This window comes from Chiloscyllium plagiosum, unplaced genomic scaffold (genome assembly GCF_037043375.1).
Source record: "Chiloscyllium plagiosum isolate Xiang-an unplaced genomic scaffold, Cpla_swu_hap1 HiC_scaffold_34, whole genome shotgun sequence".
NCBI classification, from domain to species: domain Eukaryota; kingdom Metazoa; phylum Chordata; class Chondrichthyes; order Orectolobiformes; family Hemiscylliidae; genus Chiloscyllium; species Chiloscyllium plagiosum.
Window position 1 is genome coordinate 29642619 of NW_028270172.1, and position 24584 is coordinate 29667202.

Genomic DNA, 24584 nt, shown 5'->3' on the forward strand with positions numbered 1-24584 from the left:
GCAGAGATGACTGATGTGAGAATTTAAGGTACTCACAGTCATTAGGCACAAGCTAAAGGGAGGAAACAGAGCTCCACAGTAGATTTTGAACCAGAATTGGTTGGAAACTTATAAACATAAATGTGGCATAAAATCTCCGTGCTTCTTTTTTACATGCAATATGTCAATTTACTCTCAGCTGTCACTTATAATTCAGTGATTATGCTCTCACCTTTGAGCAAGAATGAAGTGGTTTGAAATTTCACTGTTGGGACTGAAGCACATATTTTCGGCAGCCACTCAAATGCAGTCCTGAGGGAGTGATGCACCATTGAAAGTGCTGTTCCTTGGATGCAACATTAAATCAATGGCCCATCAGGCCTCTCAAGTTGACAATCCCAAGACATTATTTCAAAGATGAGCGAAGTGTATTCTTGGAGTCTGGTCAATATTTACCCCTCAATCATCACCAAAACAGATTTTTCAGTTGTTATTTCATTTCTGTTTGTGGGGCCTGGCTATGCATATACAGAATGCCTTGTTTACTGTATAACCATTGTAGTATTGACAATGTGTTTTGGTATTACACTTCAATTGCTGAGGTGACAAAAGGTGCTATCTAAACTAAGTCTTTATATCCATTTCCTTCAATGGATTACAGTGAAGTTATCTGTTGCGAACGTGGGAGCAAGATGCTCTTCCTTACTCCCTGTCTCCGACTGTCCAAATGTAGCTGCACAACCCATCCCAACATCCTCAATGATAGAACCAATGGTGTTATCACATCATTCTGAAATGGATACATTGGCACAAAGGGACTAATTAGCACACTTGATTTTAATTCATTAATAAAAATGTCTCTGCTAGCAAGGTTGAGTCATGAAGAGACATTTATTAATCAAATCTAAAATGTTTTAGCAGGTTTTGTGCGCTGGATAATGTTGAAACCTGAGTATTGCTACTGAAGTACAGAGCAGCTCGTGGTCAAACAAATTACTTTGGCAATGCTGAAATATTCAGGTGATAAGTTGGTCGGTTTCTCAGTATTGAGAAATAATAGTCACATACAGAGCACACTAATATTCTTAATGTTTAATTCCTGATTTTCTTCTTGTTCCCTTATATCAAATCACCACTAACACAAATACTCACAAGCTATTCATGTGAAATGTAACTGCTGAACACCAAATACAACAGCATTACAAATGAAATCAATGCTGGGGCATTACCTTGTTCTTTAGTTTTAGATTTTTATCTGCATGTCTTGAGAGGCATAAAACATTGTCTTCATCTTCTGGTCGATGCAGTGTTTGGATTTGATGAATTTCAGGTTGGATTTTATGACATAGAAAGGAGTTTTAATGAAGAATGAAATACTTGGTTCTTTGGTTGAAATTCATGAAAGGGGACAATTCTACATAGACAGGCTGATTATATCAGTAAGTTTGATTGCGAAGAAAGTGGTGAGGGATTTTGTTGGGATGGGGGAGCCTTTCTTGTCATCAAGATGTACAGGTACCTTAAAAGATACATACCACCCTTCTGCTGCAATTAATGTATATTATGTTTCAGCGTGAATAAACTTTTTCTGCATTTATATTGACAGATTTATTTTACAGGATGAGGGAGAATATTACAAAACTTCTTATACATTCTCTTTGTTCCACACTTTTCACAGGATTTTTACTGGAGGAAATGGACATTCTAATGTATAGTGTGGTTCATGTGATCTAACACTAAATACTGCTCCACCAGCGCTGATTTCATGCACAATTTAAGCAATCAATTATCATTATGACAGATCAAGTTGCATTCTTTGATTTATTCACTGGTTCACAGTTTTGGGATAGTCACATATATGTACAAATTTGCAGAACTGTTGTTTAAAAAGCTGAATGAGGGTTGTAAAATTTTAGGGAAGTCTGCAATCTAAGTATGTGGAAATCTATGTAAGTCAGTATATGTGAATGTATATTGTCAGATCTCGACCCTACCTTCGCAATACTGATTTGCTGTTAACTTTCTTGTCTATGTTTATGAATAGGTCAGTCCATTTTTTGGAGCACTGCTCCCCCACCCCAACAAAACCTCATCAAAGTTTGTCACTCTATCCTAAGCAAATGCCTATTATGTGGCACAGTGGTTAGCGCTGCTGCCTCACAGTGCCAGGGACCTGGGTTCAATTCCACCATCGCGCAACTGTCTGTGTCGAGTGTGCACATTCTATCTGTGCCTGCACGGATTTCCTCCGGGTGCTCTGGTTTCTTCCCACAGTCCAAGGATGTGCAGGTTAGGTGGACTAGCCTTGGTAACTGTGGGGTTACAGAGATGGGTGGGTCTGGGTGGACTGTTCCTCGGACAGTTGGTGTGGACTTGATGGGTTGAATGGGCCACACCAAAGGGATTCTATACTATTCTAATGTCTGGAGTTAGAATAGTGACTATTAGTTAATGAGGATATACTGTACAGATATAACTGTGATAAGCTACAGCATCTTCTACAAAGGTGATTTAGAAACCTCCTCAAAAATGTCTGAAGTATGAAAAGAGGTCTGGATGAGTTTCTATTTGTTCATGGGATGTGTGCATCACTGATCAGGCCAGCATTTATTGCCCATCCTTAATTACCCAGATGGAAGTTAAAAGCTAAAAGTGAAGCTCATTGCTTTGAATCTGGAGTTATGCCTAGGTTTGACTCAGTAAGGAAGGCAGATTTCCTTCCCTAAACAACATTAATGAACCAGAAGGATTTTTAACATCAGTTGAACATGGTCACATGACTTCAATTAGACAAGCTTTTAATTCCTGATTTATTTTAATTACTGAATTCACATTGCATCATCTTATCATGGTGGGGTTCAAACCCATCTCCCCAAAACATCAGGCTGAGTTTCTGGAATATGAGGCTGGTGATATTACTACCACACCACTGTCTCACCATGTGTGTAGAATGGATACTTGTCATTGGACAGCCTACATCACAACACACAAGTTTTACTTCCATTTACTACATTGGGGAAAGAGCTAAAATTATCTTCTAACTCATTAGTGGTTATTTGAGGCTGTAACACAGGGTCATGATCACACTGAGAGGAGGGGCTGGAGACACGATTTACAGGACACATAAATCTCTGTCATTAAACAGATATCCAACCATGGAAATTATTGATCCAGATTTATCATGGGTATATAAATTCATTTTGAGAGTTCTTTGGGGGCAATGGCAATGTCCTTAGTTCTGCAGCCAGGAGGCTTTGATTCCAGTCCCATTTGGTAAATACATCTGAACAGCTTGATGTATAGAAGTTGGGAAGTGATGTTGAGGTTGTACAGGATTTTGGTGAGGTGTCTTCTGGAGTACTGTGCCAAGTTCTGATCGTCTTCTTGTAGAAAATATATTATTAGACTGGAGAGGGTTCAGAAGAGATTTACCAGGATGTTGCCAGGAATGGAGGGTTTGACTTATAAAGTGAGACTGGATAGGCTGGGACTTTTTTCACTGGAGTATAGAAGGTTGAGGGGTGACTTTATAGAGGTTGATAAAATGATCAGTGGTATAGATAAGGTGACTGGCAGGTACCTTTTCCCTAGGGTGGAGGATTTCCAAGACTAGCGGACATATTTTAAGGTGAGTGGAAAAAGATGTAAAGAAGACATCGGGGCAACTGTTTTTACACACAGACAGGTTAGTGTGTGGAATAAACTTCCAGAGGAAGTGGTGGATTTGGGTACAGTTACAACATTTAAAAGACATTTAGATATAAGTACGAGTAACAAATGTTTGGAGGGATATGAGCCAAGAACAGGCGCATAAGAATAGTTTAATTTGGAATTATGGTCAGCATGGACTGGTTGGACTGAAGGGTCTGTTTCATGCTGTGTGACTCTATTCTTGCGTGATGCTCTATACCTTGACTGAAGTGAGTAAAATAGTAACTGGTGGAAGACTGCCAAACTTAACACTTCTGCTCAAGCTCAAAGCTGGCCATATCTTGAGTGATTTCTCAGTCTGCGAGCTTTTTCTTATCTCTAACACCTTTAACAAAGGCAAATGTTGATAGCTTGGAGCTGCTGGTGTCCCAAGTTCAGAACCAGTCACCTATCCCTGGTGAAATGGCACTGTAGTTCATTCTTATTGGACAGAAGAGACTGGCTGAGCTGCAATTGCCCTGAATTTGAGCCAGTAGCAGAATGGAAGCAAGTCAGTGGTTCTTCAGCTTTTATAATTAATCCCCCAGAAAAAAAAATCATGGTTATGCAGACTAATGCTCATATCTTACAGGTCTTTCAGTCAAAGATTTCTTCATTAGCATAGAATCATAGGTAAGTATAGCTTAGAAAGAAGCCACTCAGATCATGTGGTCTGCATCAGCTTTTTCAAAGTTAGAAATTCAAGGCAACTTAATTCTCATCTTTCAGCAGGAATGCATCTTCTGTGCAATATATTTCATACAGTGGACATGAATTAAAATATATTGTTGTGTTTTCCCCTTCCAGAACTAAAAAAAACCAAGCTTTAAAACTAACTGCAAATCCTTGATCTCTGTGTATTAATGGCCTGATGTGCTAGTGTTTGGAGTAGTGTGCAGTGTAGACCACAGCTTGAGGATGGCCATTAAGTAACTCTGAACTACAGGTAAAATAGAAAAGACACTTTCTGTTCTGTGTGCTGCAAGCCAGCTTCTGTCAAATGGAAACAACAGAAAAGAATTCCAACTAACCTGCAAATTCTATTTATGGCTACATGTGACTTTGTGAGTTATTTGGAATTCTCTTGTGACTGATATTGAATCTTATCTTGTTTGGATTCACTTCTTATCTATAATCTGTGTGCATGTGTTTCATGTTACAATTTCTTCTAGTGTTTCATAATAAATAAACTCACCCTTTGGTTAATCAAGAAAGTCTGATTAAATTGGCTTCTTTTAAACATAAGTTCATTTGGTTTGGATTACTAGCATACCCAAGAAGGGATCTTTCATAAATTCACTAAATGAGGGGGTAGGTGAAATGAAACAAACATAATTTTCTCTTCGCATAGCTGTGCAGCTCTCCTTTTCAAGTCCATACTTATGCAAGTGGTTGTTAATTTTCCCTACAATTATTGTCACTAAAAGCTTTCCTACCACCAAAACTAAAAACTTACAGGCCTGACATTGAAAGGTTTATCCTGCTCCGCTTTTTGAACAAGAGTGTTTTGTGATCCTCCAGTCCATTGGACCAGTCCTCTCTACCTGAAGGGGATTGGAAGAATGTGATCAACACTTTCATAATTACTACCTTTACTTCCTTCAGCAGCTTATGATGACTGGGTGACTTATCCACTTTAAATAATGCCAGCTACCCTTCTCTATCTGTATCTCATTCATTATTCATACAATCTCCTTACTTCCTACTGTTTTGGCAAAATCATTTTCTTTGCTAAAGGCTGCTGCAAAGTACCTAAATTCTTATCTCCACCATGCCTTCTGTTTCCACAAACAGATCTTTATTTGGTCAATAACAGGCTCCTTGGCAAATTTCTTCCTATTAATATGCCTAAAGGATCCCTTTTAATCTTAGCCATCTATTCTCATGACGTCTTGTTTTATTTTTCACTCTTGCTTTGTATTTCTTGACATACAATCTGATTCTTTATTGAATCTGCTACGTACTTATTTTTTGTGATTCATTTTGTACTCTAGCTTCTTCCTCAACTAGAATACTGTGATTTTGCTTGTACTCTATTTTCTCCCCAAGGGAATACATGGACCGAGACTGAACCAAAATTACTGCTTACTACAACTTGCCCCATTATATTTCTGTCATACGACTTTGACTCAAATTCATCAAGGCCAGATTGCTCCTCAATTAGCCTGTCTCCAGTTAATTATTTTATTTGAGATTGCTCCTTAACCACCTACATTATTGATACAAACCTTACAGCAGTATGATCACTATTCCTGAACTGCTTCCACTGTTTAAGTCTAACAGGAAAGTTAAAAATCACACAACACCAGGTTATAGTCCAACAGGTTTAATTGGAAGCGCTGCTCCTTCATCAGGTGGTTGTGATGAAGGAGTGTCGCTCCGAAAAGCTAGTGTGCTTCCAATTAAACCTGTTGGACTATAATCTGGTGTTGTGCGATATTTAACTTTGTACACCCCAGTCCAACACCAGCATCTCCAAATCGTAACAGGAAAGCTCATTGATGTCCCAGCAGCAATCAAGACCCTTAGATGTGTAGTTAATGGCCACTAAGGGTCATCATCCTGCCAAAATACAACCAGCAGCAGGCAAGGCTGTGATCAAGTAGGAAGCCCGAAACACAAGCCTGGTCGTGTTTGCGAGTTGACTTCCCAGCAAATACATGATTCACTGGTATTCAGAGCTGGATTCAGGGACCCAGCATTCAGCATTTTCATCTGAAATAGGACTGCCAACTGTACACTGATGTCCCAGGCTTTCTGGGAATTTAATAATAATCTTTAGGACTGCAACTAGGAGAAAGATTGTATTTTTTAAGAACAAAACTTTAGTAGTTATAAAATATTGGACCTCGCGGGGGAAATCGCTTTTACATCAACAGTCCAAATTAGTCTGGTTGGCTCACGAAGAGACTGCTCTCTTTCTAGGAGTGGGGATTCAGGGCATGGTTCAAACTCTGATGCCATATGAATAAAACCTCCATGAATATTTTTGTAAAACAAACAAAGTTCAAGACTTATACAATCAATGGTAGGGCTCTGGGTAGTGTTGTAGGATAGAGAGTCCTAGGGGTACAGGTACATAACTCTTTGAAATTTGCATCACCGTGGGCGGCACGGAGGCGCAGTGGTTAGCACTGCAGCCTCACAGCGCCAGAGACCCGGGTTCAATTTCTGCCTCAGGTGACACTCTCTGTGTGGAGTTTGCACATTTACATTCTCCCCGTGTCTGCGTGGGTTTCCTCCGGGTGCTCCGGTTTCCTCCCACAATCCAAAAATGTGCAGGTGAATTGGCCATGGTAAATTGCCTGTAGTGTTAGGTGAAGGGGTAAATGTGGGGGAATGGGTCTGGGTGGGTTGCGCTTCGGTGGGTCGGTGTGGACTTGTTTGGCCGAAGGGGGCGTTTCCACACTGTAATGTAATGTAATCTAATCTAAATCTAAATTTAGATATAGGGTGGTTAAGAAGGCATTTCGGACACTTGCCTTCATTGGTCAGAACCTTTGAGTGTAGGAGTTGGGGTGTTATGTTGAGGTTGTACTAGACATGGTTGTACTAGACCAGGGGAGGCCTCTTCTGGAAATACTGTGTCCCGTTCTGGTCTCCTTGTTATTGGAAAGATATTATTAAGCTGGAGAGGGATCAAAAGAGATTTACCAGGATGTTGCCAGGAATAGAGGGTTTGAGTTATAAGGAGAGGCTGGATAGACTGGGGTTTTTTTCACTGGAGTGTAGGAGATTGAAGGGTGACTTGAAAGAGGTTTATAAAATTATGAGGGGTATACATAATGTGAATGGCAGGTATATTTTCCCTAGGGTGAGGGATGTCAAGACAAGGGGGCATATTTTTATGGTGAGAGGAGAAAGATTTGAAAACGACATGAGGGGCAATTTGTTTTGCGCAGTAAGTGATCTGTGCGTGGAATGAACTTCGAGAGGAGGTGGTGGAAAAGGGTACAATTACAATGTTTAAAAGACATTTAGATAAGTACATGAATAAGAAATGTTTGGAGGGATATTGGCCAAGCACAGGCAGATGAGACTAGTTTAGTTTTGGATTATGGTGGGTAAAGAATGGTTGGATTGACGGGTCTGTTTCAGTGCTGTATGACTCTATGAGAATATGCATTAAGCCTTTGGCCTCTGTGCCTTGATACAGTGAGATCCTCAGACACAATGGCATCACCTGGAGCTCAGGAAAACTGTGCCCAGTTTACATACTTGTCTCCTTTACTCTTGGCAATGCTGATGAGCTTCTCGATTCCTCCTGAATCTCGCAAGGCCTTGGCATTTTCCATGTTTTTAGTGATGACTTCATGCAAAGCACAGCAGATGGCAGTTATTGTCTCGTCGGAAATGGTTTTGCTGACTGCACTTGTGCCGGTTCCAGTGCCAGTGCTGCTGCTGCCTCCAGGAAGACGGTGGACAAGATCTCGCATGGCATATTTGCCTTGGTGGAAAAGGAGAGAGAAGGAAAAAGACAGAAACATGATTAGATCATATTTGGGAGCACAGAGCACTATTCAGGGTCTCCATATTGCAACACATAGAGAATGGAGGTACTAGAGAAGGTACAAATGTAATCCAGAAGGATCTCAAAAATAAAAGGCTATACCCAGCAGGAAATCCAGAAGAGACTAGGGACAGTTGAGGTTATTGGTTATTGGGCAGGCCACTCACTCTTGGGTCTATTGTGGCCCTTAATTGGTCACTTAAATGCCCCATCAGGACCCTAAGATGGATCAAGCCAAGTGGATAACTTGCTTAGAGTGGTGCTGGAAAAGCACAGCAGGTCAGGCAGCATCCGAGGAGCAGGAGAATCGACAAATTCCTGGTGAAGGGCTTTTGGCCGAAACATCGATTTTTCTGCTCCTCGGATGCTGCCTGACCTGCTGTGCTTTTCCAGCACCACTCTAATCTAGACTCTAATCTGCAGCACTCACTTTTGCCAAGTGGATAACTTGGCAGCTTTCACTGGGTGGGATGATTACAGGCAAACGGATTTTCATTGGGGTATTCCCTATTCCCATTGGAAGCACCTCTCCTCCACTGGGCCATAGCACTACTGCTTTAAAACTCTCCATTTAACATCTCAGATATGGCCCCCAGCCTAATCACTGGGATGTACCTTCAGGACCCTGCAGATACCCTAGATTTAGCTTCATTACAGCTTCCATATACTTCACTTTGGGGTTTGACTGCAATGTCTGCAGTGGCCACCATTTGAACCTGGTGCTGATGGGACTACAGAACAGTCTGATTGGCAAGCAGCTATCTCAAATGGGACTTGCCCCCAAGTGGAACTGAGGTCTCATCCCAAGCCAATGAACACCTCGTTGAGTGTAAAATGGTAAGGATAGCTGCATTTCTATAGGCTGGATCCCAACTAACATTTCAGCTGGTGGGGGTAAAGAACAGAGCACTCCAGCCCAATGTAACATTAATATGTTCAGAAATTTACCTGTTGTTTATTAAGATCAAGCTAAAGAGCCTACGAAATGGCCAAGTCTCCATTATTCTCTAAAATGATAAAATGTCTGCCACGCATCACTTAATGCACAAGATTCACTGCAAAATAATACTTCAAAAATACAAAGTGGAAAGTGCGTTGTGATGTACTGCGGCTCATGAATGGCACAATATAACAGAAAATTCATCCTAAATCACTTTTAACAACTCTTTCATTTTCTTTGAACCAGTTCAAATCATTAAAACGAAACCCAAATCACTAAAATAGACTAACTATCTCATATTTATTTTTATTCTCATATTTGCTGCTTGTGGGGCCTTGCTGTGATCAACCTTTCACATTTACCTGCAGAATATGAGAAATTTCAAAAGTCATTAATTGGCTGTAAAGCACTTTGAGCATCCTGAGGTCATGGATACAGCAATATAATTTCAAGTTCTTTCTAAATCCCCTTCAGCAAACTGAAATAGCACTTGGCAGACCCAAAAAAATTATGTTGCAATTTTAACAAGCTGATAGCAGGCTATAACATCTCCAGCAAAGATTTCTTTTAAGCTTTATGCTAATCATTGATAAAGGGTGTTAGAAAATTGGTTTGAAGAGTAAGGCTTCATCCAAAGTGATTAATTAATGGTTCTAGTGATGATTTGCCTTATAAAACCTGATTTATATCACAGTTTTAATGGTGCAAAGCACCTCAATGGAATGCTAATGGAGTTTGATGTGAAGCTACATAAGGAGACATTGGGGGGAAGTGAGCAAAAGGATTTATGGAATACTTAGTTTATCAGAAGCATTTTAAGGGAGGAGTGAGAAAAGCAAAGCATGAGTGAGTGAAATCTGGAGTTTACTGCTGAAAACAACTGAGAGCATGGGCATTAATGGTGGAGTGGTGAAAATCAGAGAGGCCAGAATTGAAGGACTGTGGAGGCCTCAGAGTAATGTCAGGGAGGTGGTTTTTATTGTGTCCAAAGAAGAATGAAGTCTTTTAAGAATTTGTTAAAAGAAACAAAGATTTTAGAATCATGCTCGTGGCGAAACAGCAACCAAAGTAAATGAGAAAGCGAAGGATGATGATTGAATTGGTGTGGATTATGTTTCAGGCACCAGAGGTTTTCATAAGCTGAACTTTATAGAGAGTGTAAGGTAGGAGGCCAATTTGAACACAAGTAGTCAGGTCTCAAAGTAACAGGTACAGATGGGATAAAGGGCTCTTATGCCAGACTACTGGCATATGCTGAAAATCAACACTACTCTTCCAAGTTATAACAGCATATATTTCTAGTTTATTTGCCACAGAAAGAGAAAGATATTTGTGCTTCTACACACCAATGAGCTCCTTGTTTCTGACATCCAAAGCCATATTTCGTAATGCCGTGGCAACAGCACACACAACACGGTCATTGTCTATTCGCAGCAACTCCACGAGAATGGGCAAACCTTTCTCCTTCCGGACTGCAGCACGGATGTAAATAGACCACTGTGAACATAAACAGCAACACATTGGCAACTCAAAACAGAACTACTGTTAAAGACTGGCCAACAACTACTATCTAGCTACGAAAGGAGAGTATAGGCTTGAGGCCTGCATCCCCAAATTTTAGCATTTTGTATTCTTGTATTTAATTTATGCTTTGCTCTTGAATTTAATACAATCTGTATTAGACCTATGCTGAACTTTTAAAATAAAAACCAAAAGTGCTGAAGAGAGAAACATTGTTAACATTTTGAGTCTAAAACTAATTTTCAAATCATATCGAGAGTCATCATGGACTTGAAACATTAATTCTCCACAAATGCTGTCAAACCTGCTCAGCTTCTCTTACACTTACTGTTTTTGTTTTAGATCTCCAGCATCCACAGTGCTTTCTTTTAATTCAGTTATTAAAAGGTACTTTGCAGATCTTAATTTTGGACTAAGTGTAATGAGCTTCGATTAAGTCAAATAATTAATCAAATATGTAACTGTAATCAGTTGTAATATTATTAACAGTGGATTTGTTTATTTCTCTAACTCCTTTATTTGCTTTCCATGGTGATCAAAGCAGGTCATTTTAGGAAACAAAATCAGAAAGTGTTGGAAAACCTCAGCAGGTCTCGCAGCAGTTGTGGAGAAAGAAACAAAGTTCACATTTCAAGTTTTGTATGATTCTTCTTCAGAACCCAGTTATTCAGTTCTGAAAAAAAAAACATATCGGACTTGAAATGTCAACTTTGCTTCTTTCTTCTCAGATATTGCTGGATCTGCTGAGTCTCTTCAGCATTTCCTTTTGTTTACTTCAGATTTGCATCATCCATAGCATTTTACATTTATTTGTTCATTTTTTTGGAACTGTTGTTTTGTCTCAATTAATATTGAGAGTTGAAATACAAGCCAGCACAATGGAATGGTCAATTCTGGTGTGGAGCCAGGAAGATGGGAGTTTGGTTGAGGGACGGTAAATCTGATTGATGGCAAGTGGGCGACACCATCGAAAGGATGTGTAAACAGCCAAATCCATAAGACTAAAAAGTAGAACAGAAGTAGGGCACTAAGCCCACCGTGTCTGGTCCACCGTTCAATGAGATTATGGCTGATCTCTACTTACATCCATTTTCCTGCCTTATACAAGTAACCCTGCATTCCCCTAATGATGAGAAATCAGTCCATCTCAGCCTTGAATAACTTACGGACTCAGTGGTAAAGATTTCTACAAATTTACTACCCTCTCACAGAAACAAAATCCTCCTCATCTCTAGATTAGTGATTACTTACTCTGTGATTGTGCCACCATCCTAACCTTTCCCACATCTACGCTGTTAAGCTCCTTAAGGATCAATAAGATTAAGTATGTTTCAATAAGATTTCCTCTCATTCTCCTAAACTCTAATGAGTAAGCCCAATCCACTCAACTTCCATTCATAAGAAAATCCCTCCATAACTGGAATCAACCCAGTGAACCTTCTCTGGACTGCCTCCAATGCCACTCGACTTTTCATTAAAGTAGACCAGTGGACCAACACTGTTCACGGTATCCCAGATATGGTGTGACTAGTATCTTATACAGTTTGAGCAAGGTTCTCCACTTTAATATTGCACTCCCTTTGAAATAAAGGCCCAATTCCATCTGCCTTCCTTCCTATTGCCTGCTGACAATGTACACTGGCTTTTTGTGATTTACGCACAAGCACTTCACAGACCTTCTGCAGTCTTTCTCAATTTTAGTAATATTCAGCTCAATTTTTCCTGTCAAACTTTATAACCTCATATTTTCCAACGTTATACTCTCTTTGCCAAGGTTCTGCCCAATCACTTAACCTGTCCATATCTCTGTAGATTCCTTGAGTCATCTCATTACCTGCCTTACCGTCTCGGCCATCAAGTCCTGCAGACTGTGTAAGTCTTGTGGTGCGTGTGTGAAGAATTTGATAAGGGCTCATGGTTGTTAAATTCTCATTGTGAGAAAGTCTCAATAGAGGCCTCAAAAGAGGCTAGATTTTGGACTTGAAGAGGAACATCATCCAGTATTGCTGCTAAGTGGATGAATACCATGGAGGAAGGAACATCACAGGAGAGTCAAATCCCATGTAGTGTTAGTCAGAGACTTGGTGATGTCGGGAACTGTACCATTTTAGGGAGCTGGCTTGATACACTAATTTAGGGTTACCACTTGTGCCATAATAAAGTTATCTTCCTGTCTTTAGATATATAAAGTAGGAAAAAGTGCTTTACTCTTCTCTTTTTAACAAAGTCACTCTTTTCTCCCTTTTATTATTAATACATGTTGAATAAAATTGATATATTCATGCATTATATAAAACTGAGTTATTCATTCCTTTGTGACTTCAAAAGAGACTTTTACACTCTACAAAAGGTGCAGCTCCTCCTGGACGGGCATTCCTGCTCATCGAAACCAGCTAATTTGTGACGTCCTCAATAATAAATGGATGTAAAAACTGAAAGAACTGCAGATGCTGTAAATCAGAAACAAAAACAGAAGTTGCTGGAAAAGTTCAGCAGGCCTGTGAAGAGACTTCAGCGTTAACGTTTCGGGTCCGGTGACCCTTCCTTCGAACTTGGTTGAAAAGGCTCTTGGTCAGGAAGTGGGTGGGAAAATTTCCTTTAAAAGTAAACGGGTAACTTTTTTTTTAGATTAGATTACATTACAGTGTGGAAACAGGCCCTTCGGCCCAACAAGTCCACACCGACCCGCCGAAGTGCAACCCACCCATACCCCTACATTTACCCCTTACCTAACACTACGGGCAATTTAGCATGGCCAATTCACCTGACCCTGCACATCTTTGTGACTGTAGGAGGAAACTGGAGCACCCAGAGGAAACCCACGCAGACACGGGGAGAACGTGCAAACTCCACACAGTCAGTCGCCTGAGGCGGGAATTGAACCCGGGTCTCTGGCGCTGTGAGGCAGCAGTGCTAACCACTGTGCCACCGTGCCGCCTCTTTTGTCTGATTTGGATCAGTAACAAGGTTGGGAAATTTAGGCTATTAATGAACCTGTGCTTAATTCACGGAAGCAGATTCCTTCGAGACTTTCTCACAATGAGAATTTAACAACCATGAGTCCTTATCAAATTCTTCACAGTGGAAACAATTAATGTTGATGGATTCAAATGCAAGCTGGCTAGATTTCTTGCAGAATGATGTAAAAGTAGATTGAAATATGATAAGTGTCAGATGTTTGTAAGGTTCAGACAGTTGCGAGATCTTACAGAGCGTATAAAGGCAGATGAGTCTGGCCACATGCTGATGAACAATATTTTCCAGAATATATGTATAAGTGTGCATGAGCGACCATTCTTATAATCCTCTAATGTTTATGCCATACATTAGCATAACAGGACTCAACAATTATTCTACCTTCGACCAAAGCTTCCTAAAGCTGTGTACCCATCGTGCTTTCTTTCCCTCCTAAGCAGATCTGATTCAGACAGATTGATTGAGACTGATGATTACTGAACAATTATTTTATCAGTCTATCATACAACCACCAGCATGGTAGAAGGAAGTTTAAAAGGAGCTAGACCTTTCTTTAAATAGAAAAACAAATTTCAATCATTAGTCAGATAGGCAGACTTCATCCTTATTGTAACAGGGCTGACTGGAATTTTGCTTCAGTTCTACCGATTCTTTCAGCAGTGATAGAACATGTCACCAACAATGCTGTCAAGAAAGACTTGCTTTACATAACCTGTTCTCTGGTACTTGGCTTGGGTACTGTCAGAACCATTCAGCTCCTGACTTCAGTACTGCCTTAGTTCAAATATGGACGAATGAGCTGAATTCCAGAGGTGAGGTGAGAGTGAGTGTGATCTTGAGATCAACGCCACTTGTTAACAGGGATTGGGAGGAAAATTCTCCATTGGTTGGAGTCATACCTGGCAGAAAGGAAGACGGTTGTAGTTGTTGGAGGTCTGTCATCAGCTCCAGGACATCGTTGCCCTGAGGGGAACGTCACAGACCCAACCATCTTCAGCTGCTTCATCAAAGACTCCCTCCATCATACAATCATTGTTGGATATAGTCGATGATGATTGCACACTGTTCAACACCATTCACACCTCCTCAGATACTGAAGCAGTCCATAGCCAAATCCAGCAAGACCTGGATAATATCTAGGCATGGGCTGTAAAGTGGCAAGTAACATTTGAGCCACATAAATGCTAACCAATGACTATCTCCAATGAAGGAGAGTCTAACCATCACCCCTTGACATAGTATAACCATTACTGAATCTCCCACTTGGTTACCATTGGCCATAAACTGATTAGAACTAGCATTATAAACACTGTGATGACAACATGTCACAGGGTAGGAATCTTGCAGCAAGGAACTCACCTCCCTACACCTCAAAATCTGACAGCCATCTATAAGATGCAAGTCAGGAATGTGAGAGAATACCCCCCACTTGACTGGATGAATACAACTCCAATAACATGGAAGAAGCTTGTCACCATATAGAAAAGAGCAGTTTGCTTGATTGGCATCACATTCACAATATTCATTTGCTCCACCACTGATGCTTAGTAGCAGTGGTGTGTACCATCTACAGGATGAACTGCTGAAATTCACACAACACCTTTCAAACTCATGACAAGTACCACCTAGAAGGACAAGGGCAGCAGCAATGTGGGAACATCATCACCAACAAGTGCCCCTCCAGGCTACTCACCACATGAGGAAATATATCACTGTGCCTTCAGTATCGTTGAATCATAAATCTGGAACACACTCCCTCAAGGCATTGTGGGTCTACCTATAGCAATTGATAACAGTGGTTCAAGAAGGCTTTTTCAAGGACAACTAGGGATGGGCCTAGCCAGTGTCACCCAGATACTACAAGTGAATTAAAATAGTATATTCTTGGGAAGACCCCATCTACAGCACCATGTACTATGTAGGAATTGTTCCCCTGTGATAAAGAATTACTCAAATTCCTAGTGTATTGAGAGAGATGTTTATAATATTAACAGATTCATCAGGGTGACAACTTCCTCTGAAACAAGAATCAAGAATGAAGGACTATATTCTTCAAAGTTGGGCCATTGTGGAATGAAAACAGGACAATAGCAGCTGCTGCTTTAGTAAGAGGGATTTGGTTTAGTGTTGATCTGGTCTCTTGCTACTTGCATGAGTTTCTAGCTAGACTGGAACTGTTACAGCTACGACCTCAAATTTGGTCAAGAGTGCTGATGGATTTGCCTCAGGAGCTTTTACATGAGTGGACTGGATGTCTGGGGACCTTTTTCCCTGGAGCGTAGGAGGCTGACAGTGACGTTATAGAAGTTTATAAAATAATGAGGGCATGGATAGACTGAATAGCCAAGGTCTTTTCTCCACAGTAGGAGAGTTCAAAACTAGAAGGAATAGGTTTAAGGTGAGAGGCAATTTAAAAGGGACCTGAGGGGCAATGTTTTTACACAGGGGAAGGTGCATATACAGAATGAACAGCCAGAAGAAGTGGCACCCGTGAGTATAATTACAACATTTAAAAGACATTTTGACAAGTACATGGACAGAAAAGGTTTACAAGCATATGGGCCAAATGGACCAGGCAAAAGGACTGGTTCAAGTTGGGAGACTTGGTGGGCATTGACGAGTAGGACCAAAGGGTCTGTTTCAGTGCTGTATGACTCTATGGAGCTTTCCTGACGACACGTAAACATTTTGCTTAAAGCTTTCAGGTGCACTGGCATTCCTGACTGTGTAGTCATTAACGTGCAATAAATGCTCATTAATTCCTTAGCATGCTGGAATTATTTTCATAGTACTAAGCATTTTAGGTAATCTTTCATATAAAGATTAGCAGCAATCTGCAATTCTCTCTCCTAAAAGGATGTAGATGCTTGAACAATAGGAATTTCCAGGCTTGAAATACTATAGATGGCTCTTTATTTCTGAAGGAAAAAAGAATAAAAGTCAATAAATGTAACTAGGGTGTTCATTGGCTATAATTTAATTGAATGGTGGAATATGGTTGAGCTTCTAAATATTCTACTCCTGTTCCTCATGTTTCTATTGCCAGTTATAAGCCATATGCTGCTGTCCAAGTGGGAAGTTTGGAATGTGTTTTGATTTTTGCCATTCCCAGTGAATGGAAATGCATCACACTGTGAGCAGAATGGCCAATCCTAAATTGGCCTTGACACACTCAGGATAATCCAGCATAGGCATGCTCTCTGTGATGTCCTGCAGCCTACTCCTTATGACAGGTGAACCCCACCCATCACTGTCTGGGCACATTCCTGCTGATTACACACATTGTTTTGCTGCTGAATGAGAAGATTATTAAGGTATATCAGCACGGGTACATGAGCACCAAGCCTGCATTGACAGATACAGGAAGAGTCATCAGTTCCTAGACCTATGATTGCCCGAGTGCTTTGCTAGTAGGAAGAACAGGGCGTAGAGGACTGCTAAAAGGTTCTAAATGAGAGGTAGTTTAGTGCTGTCAAAAAGCTGCACTTGATGAAAACCAATAAAGCGTTATATAATTTGTGTGCCTGAGTTGTTTATCTGAAGTTATCTTTTGTTTTTGTGTCCTTGTCTCACTCCAAGCAAAGTGTATGTTCATCTATTTGTGAAGCAAGGTCAGTGAGCTGTTAAGTGGGCGGCATGGTGGCTCAGTGGTTAGCACTACTGCCTCACAGTGCCAGGGACCCGGGTTCAATTCTCACCTAGGGCAACTGTCTGTGTGGAGTTTGCACGTTCTCCCTGTGTCTGCGTGGGTTTCCTCCCACAGTCCAAAGATGTGCAGGTCAGGTGAACTGGCCATGCTAGATTGCCCATAGCGTTAGGTGCATTAGTCAGACGTAAATGTAGGGGAATGGGTCTGGGTGGGTTGCTCTCTGAAGGGTCGGTGTGGACTTGTTGGGCCGAAGGGCCTGTTTCCATACTGTAGGTAATCCAATTAAATGCTGTAACTTCTCTTTTGTTTTGAGTGGGAATGCTATCTGATGTGTGAGAGGCAGCACTGTTGTCATGTCGGTACTGCTATAATAGTGGCTGCAATGGAGTGATAGAGATTGACTGATTGGGCATGTGCAACCTTACAATGTTCATTCACACTCACAGGGGCCAATAGCACACACCCTGGCTGAGTCCAGCAGATCATTCATCCTCACATGGCACTAGAGCCAGGTTCTCTTGAGTCTCCTCCACAGATATCTCTGTCAAGCTGTCTTTGTCAGTTGGCTTGGCCTCCTGTTCCCACCTACAAGGAAAAGAACCTCCCTTCTCTCTTGGACAGGCTTGAGGAGAATCTCTAAGGGGGTATCGCTGAAGTGTGGTGCTGCATTTTTGCCCGCTCTAGGACATCACCAGAAGTGGGTGGGGTTTTGAGCAGAGGTTGAGTGATACTCCTGGGTTTCAGAGAGTGAAGTGTTGTCTGTGTGTTGTTTATAATGGTGCCTGCAAGTTGGAGCTCACGAGGTCAGGCGAGGACAGAATTTCCTGTCCATCTGCCCCTAAATTTGCTGTTTTTATCCATTCATGCATCTGCAATGAGCTAAGAAGAAGGTAACAGTATGAGAAAACCTGACCCTTCCCCCTGAGCTTTTGTTTTTAGTCCCACCTCCACACTTAGTCTCAAAAAAAGCAAGCTCTGTGCAATCTTCAAGTGCCACAGAGTTAGAATTTCGATCAGAGAATACAGATGTGATTGAAACTTCATTTTAAAGTCATCTGTTATTCTTATATTTCTATTATCAAATTCAATGTTCATACTATAATGGAAATTGTCAGTGTAAACTTGCTTTGTTGTAACTGCAGATATTAAGAAAATGACAGATTGTGTCTCTTCAGAAAAGGAACGGAATGGTATTTGTCCACCACAGAGTATATTATTATAATGGTAAGTCATTTTGCTGCAAAAGGGCTTTAATTTATTAAAATATCACAGCACACATTAATACATTCTATTTAAAAATCAATAGTTGTAGCACTGCAGTTTATTAAAGGTTGCGGTAAGGCAATAGCATGTCCCAGTGTTTTATTACAACATTATTTTTCACTGTTTCCACATCCTACTCTAATTTAGCAGCTGCTATTTTCATGAGATTGTAAAAAGTGTCACTTTGAATTACTACATCTAGTATCTCTAACTTTAGTCTGGTCATCAACAAGGAATCTTGCATGGAATGCAACCAGACACTTATTACTTTCAGCATTGTGCTCTATGCATGCAGTGTGTACCATCCACAGGATGCATGACAGTTCTTCAAGTAGCACTTCCCAAATCTGTGGCCTCCACTATCCAAACAGAGAAGGGCAAGGTGAAAACATCATCACCTCTAAGCTCCCCTCCACAGCACATAACATGCATACTTGGAAACATATTGATACTATTCTTTTGTTGTTGCTGTGTCAAGATCCCGGAACTCTGATCAAGGATCACTCAACCCGAAACATTAACTCTGATCTCTCTCCACAAATGCTGCCAGACCTGCAGAGCTTCTCCAGCAATTTCTGTTTTTGTTCCTGGAACTCCTTGTCTATCTTTTAGGAATGCATCCGTCACACAAATGCAGGTGGTCAGGAAGGCAGCTCTTCACTACTTTCTCAAGGGTAACTAGGGATGGATAACTGACCATGCTGGTGAAACCTGTAACCCCAGAATCCATAGGATTAAAAAACAACAAAGGCACTGAGAATGCAAGATATAGCCTGCAATTTAAAGTTTTTCTTGTGTTGTTACAATGATACATTGACATTCTAGAGGTTTTCTTGATGAGCAGGGCAGCCAGAAATGACTAATGCTCGAATGCTCAACAACTACATTGTGACAACAAAAGCTATAAACTCTCACGGAACCATGAACACCTGTCAAAATTGTACTCCATGGTGTAATGCTGAAGAACAAGTCCTGTCTGATGGCCATGTGGATTCTCTCTCTTGGGATCATCTTTCACAGCTCTGTGCATAACCACTTGTAGATCAGAGGTGATTTTTGGTCACAATTAATTATGATGCTGAGGAGTAGCCTAATTTCTAAGTTTCTGGTGAATGCTGAAACTTATATTTGCTGCAGGCTTGTGTTGTTACAATGATACATCGACATTCTGGAGGTTTTACAGGATACAAGTCTCAGAAAATAGGACAGAAATAACGCTGATAATTGATCATCTCCAATCACTTGATTTTCATTTATATTCATTTCAATATCCCAAAATCAGAATTACACCCAAAGAATCAAAATTGGCGTCGTCTTCATGTGAGTTGCAACTGGACAAAGGCATATGTTGAGGGGCTAAAATTTTGTCTTTCTTTTTCTATTATTGTAATCTCTTATGTTGACTTTCTTATTTGCCATTTGCTAACGTAAACTTGTCACACTCTAATTAAGTCCTCCCATCATTGGCAACACTGCAACAATTCTACTGGTAATTACAGTGTGACATGTTCACAAAGGAAAATCTCATTGTGAAGAACTGATAATGCAAAAGGTTGAGAGCAAGTGTGCTGCAGTCAACTTTTCCTTCTTTGGATGGCAGCTATTGTAATATACTCAATTATCTCTTTCCTTTTGAATATAAAGTTCTGAATGTAAAATTACCTTGTTACTTTATTACTTGTCCATGGGATGTAGGGGTCACTTGCTCAGCCAGTTTTATTACGGACCCCTAACTGCCATTAGCTTCCAAGGGTCCTTTCAGAGGGGCAGTTAAGAGTCATTTGGTGCTGTGTGTCTGGAGTCACATGTAGACCAGATCAGGTTAGAATGACAAATTTCCTTCGCTGAAGGGCAGTATTGAAGCAGATGGGAATTTATGGCAAACAACAATAACCACATGGTCACAATTAGGTAAGCTTTTAATTCAATTTTTAACAATTTAATTCAAACTTGAGCATCTGCCATGGTGAGAATTGAACCTATGTTCCCATAGCATAAGCCTAGGTTATTAATCTAGCAACATGGTCATTACACCATTGCCTCCCCTTGAAGAAAAGCAATATTTATTTTTAGCAATGTCATTGCACTTAAGCTGTACAATGTGAGTAAACCAGGTGAGGAGGGAGAATGGACTTCCCTCTTTTTAACTTAGTCTTGATTGGTCCCAACTAATGTTTTAACCTTTTTAATCATGAATCAAAATATAGCCTGCTAGAAAGTGAAGTAGCAATTGCCAAGGTTGAGTGAAAGAAAGAGAAATCTTGTTACCTGCTAATACAGAAAACAATAAGAAGAATCATGATGTCAATCACACACACAAACATTAAGTAATATGTTAAAAGGGACAATGTCTAGTACAGAGAGGGAGAACAATGATTTGCAGTTTAAAGAATCCCCAAAGTCCTTGAAGTGTTATCACCTTAACTAGTGGTCTCCAAACTTCTTAAACACATTTTTAAAAACGTAAATGAAACTTGGGATCTATCCTTAAGAAAATATAGAATTAATAGCATATTTTAGTGTTCTGTAAATCTAAGACCAAATATGTATTCATTTTGTCCTCTATTCACCAAGTCTCAATGGCATATTTGTGACTGTACATTGTCTGCCTTGTATTTTGAGACTGTTCCAAACATACGATCCATCGAATGAGTATCTGTAAGCCAGGTGTGATACTCTTAATTAGGAGAATGCTACCTCCCAGAGGTATAAAAGTCAAAATAAAGAGTCAAAGTAAAGTTTCACTTGAAAAGCACAGGAGATGTAGTGGATATCTTTTCCTCTTTACAAATCCCCAAAAACCACTGTCCCTTGTTCTGATTCTCAGCTTGATATAATTTTGTATAGTAATTATCTCTATGCAAACTCCACCATCACTTTTTAAATCAAATACCTGATAGGATTTGGTAGTCAACCCACCAATATCTACTTGAAGGAAAGGATTTGAGACAAAGATGAAGTTTTGTTCCATCACATCTAATTACCAGCTGAAGTGATCTGTTGAATTCCTCTGGTAAATTTGCCAAGTATACACACAGAGATTTTCTGGGGGCGCACTTTATCAACATATAGAAAAAGTGCACTAAATGCAGCACTATAGCCTTATTTGCCTGTGTTAGTTGGCACAGTTGGAATATAACACAAAGAAAATTGTGTGTGGAACATTTCTTATTGAGATTCATAACCAGAGCTGTTGTTGCAGCAGTCTGATATAAAAAAGCCCTTCGATTACTACAGCAGGTATTCACCCTAAAGCCCTTTCCATTAACCTTCCAGGTGAGAGTCTTTTGGTTTCATTGATGTGTATATCACGATCAGAACTGTGTGGATGTAACCCTGCAGTCTCCTTCAATGTTTTAGTCAATATTTTGAAGCTAGCAAATCAGATGCCATCAATCCTCAAAATAGGGCATCCTGTTGATGCCTTTTCAAAGGCTGAATTCAGAACTTGAATCCATGTTCCTGATTATACACACTGCTAGTATTCCTGGGATTTTCAGAGAAAGCTCTGAATCCATATTGAAAATTAGGAACTGTTCTGATATACAAAGGGAAGCTATTTTTGCTGGCAGAGTATTTATTGTAGAAAGATTTCAAATAATTGGCAAAAGAACTTGAAAGGAGATAAACAACATTCTGTTAAAACCACATTCTTGAATATATTACTTATCAAGTGTTGGAAGCTGAGCATAAGAAACAAATTTCAAAACGCAATCGATAAATCCTTGCAAAGGGAAAAACAATGCACGGTTTTGGGCAAAGTGCAAGATAAAAGAACTAATTACACAATTTCTTTAAAGAGCCACCACAAGCTCCATTTGGGTGAATGGTCTCTTTCTGCATTATACGATTGTAGGTATGTTCTATATCAACCTGTTCAGATATGTTATTGCACACGTCCAGAAGAGGTGAGACTTGAACCTGTATTTCCTAGCTCAGAGGTAGGGACACCACAACAGCCCTCAGTATATGTTAGCAAGACAGAAGTGTAGAAAGATCTTAGACCCACAGAGTATCTTTAAGGGGTTACTGGCAATCCCCTTTAGTAAGTTCAATTGACAAAGGTCAAGACCTTCCACTGCTGAATGGCCAAGATCAGGAAAAAGGATCTTATTTTTCACTTGCCTTCGCAAGGCCTGTTGAGGATTATTAAGACAAGCTAATGACAGTAAAATTTGAACATCAAACCTTCATTTGATTGAAATATTTTGGGCTTTTACACAGCAGCAGCTTTATCTATTTAACCGAGACCTAACATGGGATTTAAGATGCTAACTTCTTGACTTCCAGCTGTTGTTTGCCATACTCTGAACCTAATGCAAATAGCATCCTATTTAAATGTCAAAACAATGTCTTAAAACAACATTAGATTAACTTGAGAGCCAAAAATTCTAATTACTTCTCCTGTCAGTTATGGACAAAGGTGAGATGCAAACCAAAGGCGTGAATGAAATCAATAACCTGAATAAAGAAATCAAGATTTGCCCAATGGCTTTTTCGGTTAATTCTGTGTTAGCAGAAGACAAAGTCATACCTATCTTGGCTTTAGTACCTGGGCTACCGAGTCAGTTGATCTCAACCAGGGCCCTGATCGTGACCTTCATTAATCATGACAGAATACTAATCACGATGAAGCCCCTGATTTATTAATTCTGCCAAAGTTTTTCAACATGTAAGAGTGGGACTTTGGGTGAGGTGCTGGTCAGATTCAGCAGACTGCTACCCACAGTCTAAAAGCTATTTAGTGACACTAAGTTTGCAGATGACACCAAAATAGGTGGTGTAGTGGACAGTGAAGATGATTATCTCAGAGTACAACCGTACCTTGATCAAATGGATCTATGGGCTGAAGAGTGGAAGATGGAGTTTAATTTAGACAAATGTTAGGTATATTATTTCGGTAAGGCAAACCAAGGCAGGGTCTTTACAGTTATTGATAGGGCCCTGGGGAGTGTTGCTGAACATAGAGACTTGGGGATGCAGGTACATAGTTTCTTGAAAGTGGAGTCGTGGATTGACAGAGTAGTGAAGAAGGTATTTGGTACACTTGCCTTTATTGGTCAGTGCGTAGAGTATAGGAGTTGGGAGGTCATGTTGCAGCTGTACAGGACACTGGATAGACCACTTTTAGAATAATGCACACAATTCTACTTACCCTTCTATAGGAAAGATGTTGTTAAACTTGAGAGGGTGCAGAAAAGCTCTGCAAGGACATTGCCAGGGCTGGAGGGTTTGAGTTATAGGAAGAGGCTGAATAGGCTGGGGCTTTTTTCCTTGGAGCATAGGAGGCTGACGTGTGGCCAAAGTCGCAAGGGACAGGGATAGGCTGAACAGCCAAGATCTTTATCCTAGGGTGTGGATGTTCAAAACTAGAGGGCGTAAATTTAAGGGGAAAGGTGAAAACTTTAAAAAGGGCCTGAGGGGTAATGCTTTCATGCAGAGGGTGATAATAAGACCGCGAGACATAGGAGCAGAAATTAGGCTATTCAGCCCATTGAATCTGCTCTGCAATTCAATCGTAAGTGGCTGATAAGTTTCTTAAATCCGATTCTCCCGCTTTCTCCCCATAACCTTTGATCCCCTTGATACTCAAGAACCTATCTATCTCAGTCTTAAATATACTCAATGACCTGGCCTCCACAGTCTTCTGTGGGAATGAATTCCATAGATTTACCACTGTCTGGCTGAAGAAGTTTCTCTTTATCTCCATTCTAAAAGGTCTTCCCTTTACTCTAAGCTGCATGTTTGGAATGAGCTGCCAACAGAAACAGTGATGGCGGGTACAATTACAACATTTAAAAGGAATCTGGATGATTATATGAATAGGAATGATTCAGGGGCATATGGGTCAAATGCTGGCAAATGGGACTAGGTCAGTTTGAGATGCCAGGTCAGGTGAGATGAGTTGGACTGAAGGGTCTGATTCCATGCTGTATGACTTTATGACTCTGTGACCAATATTTACTCCTCAACCAATAACACGAAGCAGGTTGTCATGTCGTTATCGCAATTAACTCAATTATCACATTAACTCAACTGGACTCACCACATAAACA

General features: G+C 40.3%; 1 protein-coding gene across 11 annotated transcripts in view; it reads right to left on the minus strand.

The window, feature by feature from the left end:
* The window catches only part of LOC122564410 (catenin delta-2-like), a 1213649-nt gene that overhangs the window by 39867 nt on the left and 1149198 nt on the right, over positions 1–24584 (minus strand). For all 11 annotated transcript variants that reach the window (XM_043719230.2, XM_043719228.2, XM_087978581.1 and 8 more), the window contains 2 exons: positions 10466–10616; positions 7888–8116 (listed from right to left, as the gene is read on the minus strand). In XM_043719230.2, the coding sequence (XP_043575165.1) occupies positions 7888–8116; positions 10466–10616 (380 nt within the window). The remainder of the gene's footprint in view (positions 1–7887; positions 8117–10465; positions 10617–24584) is intronic.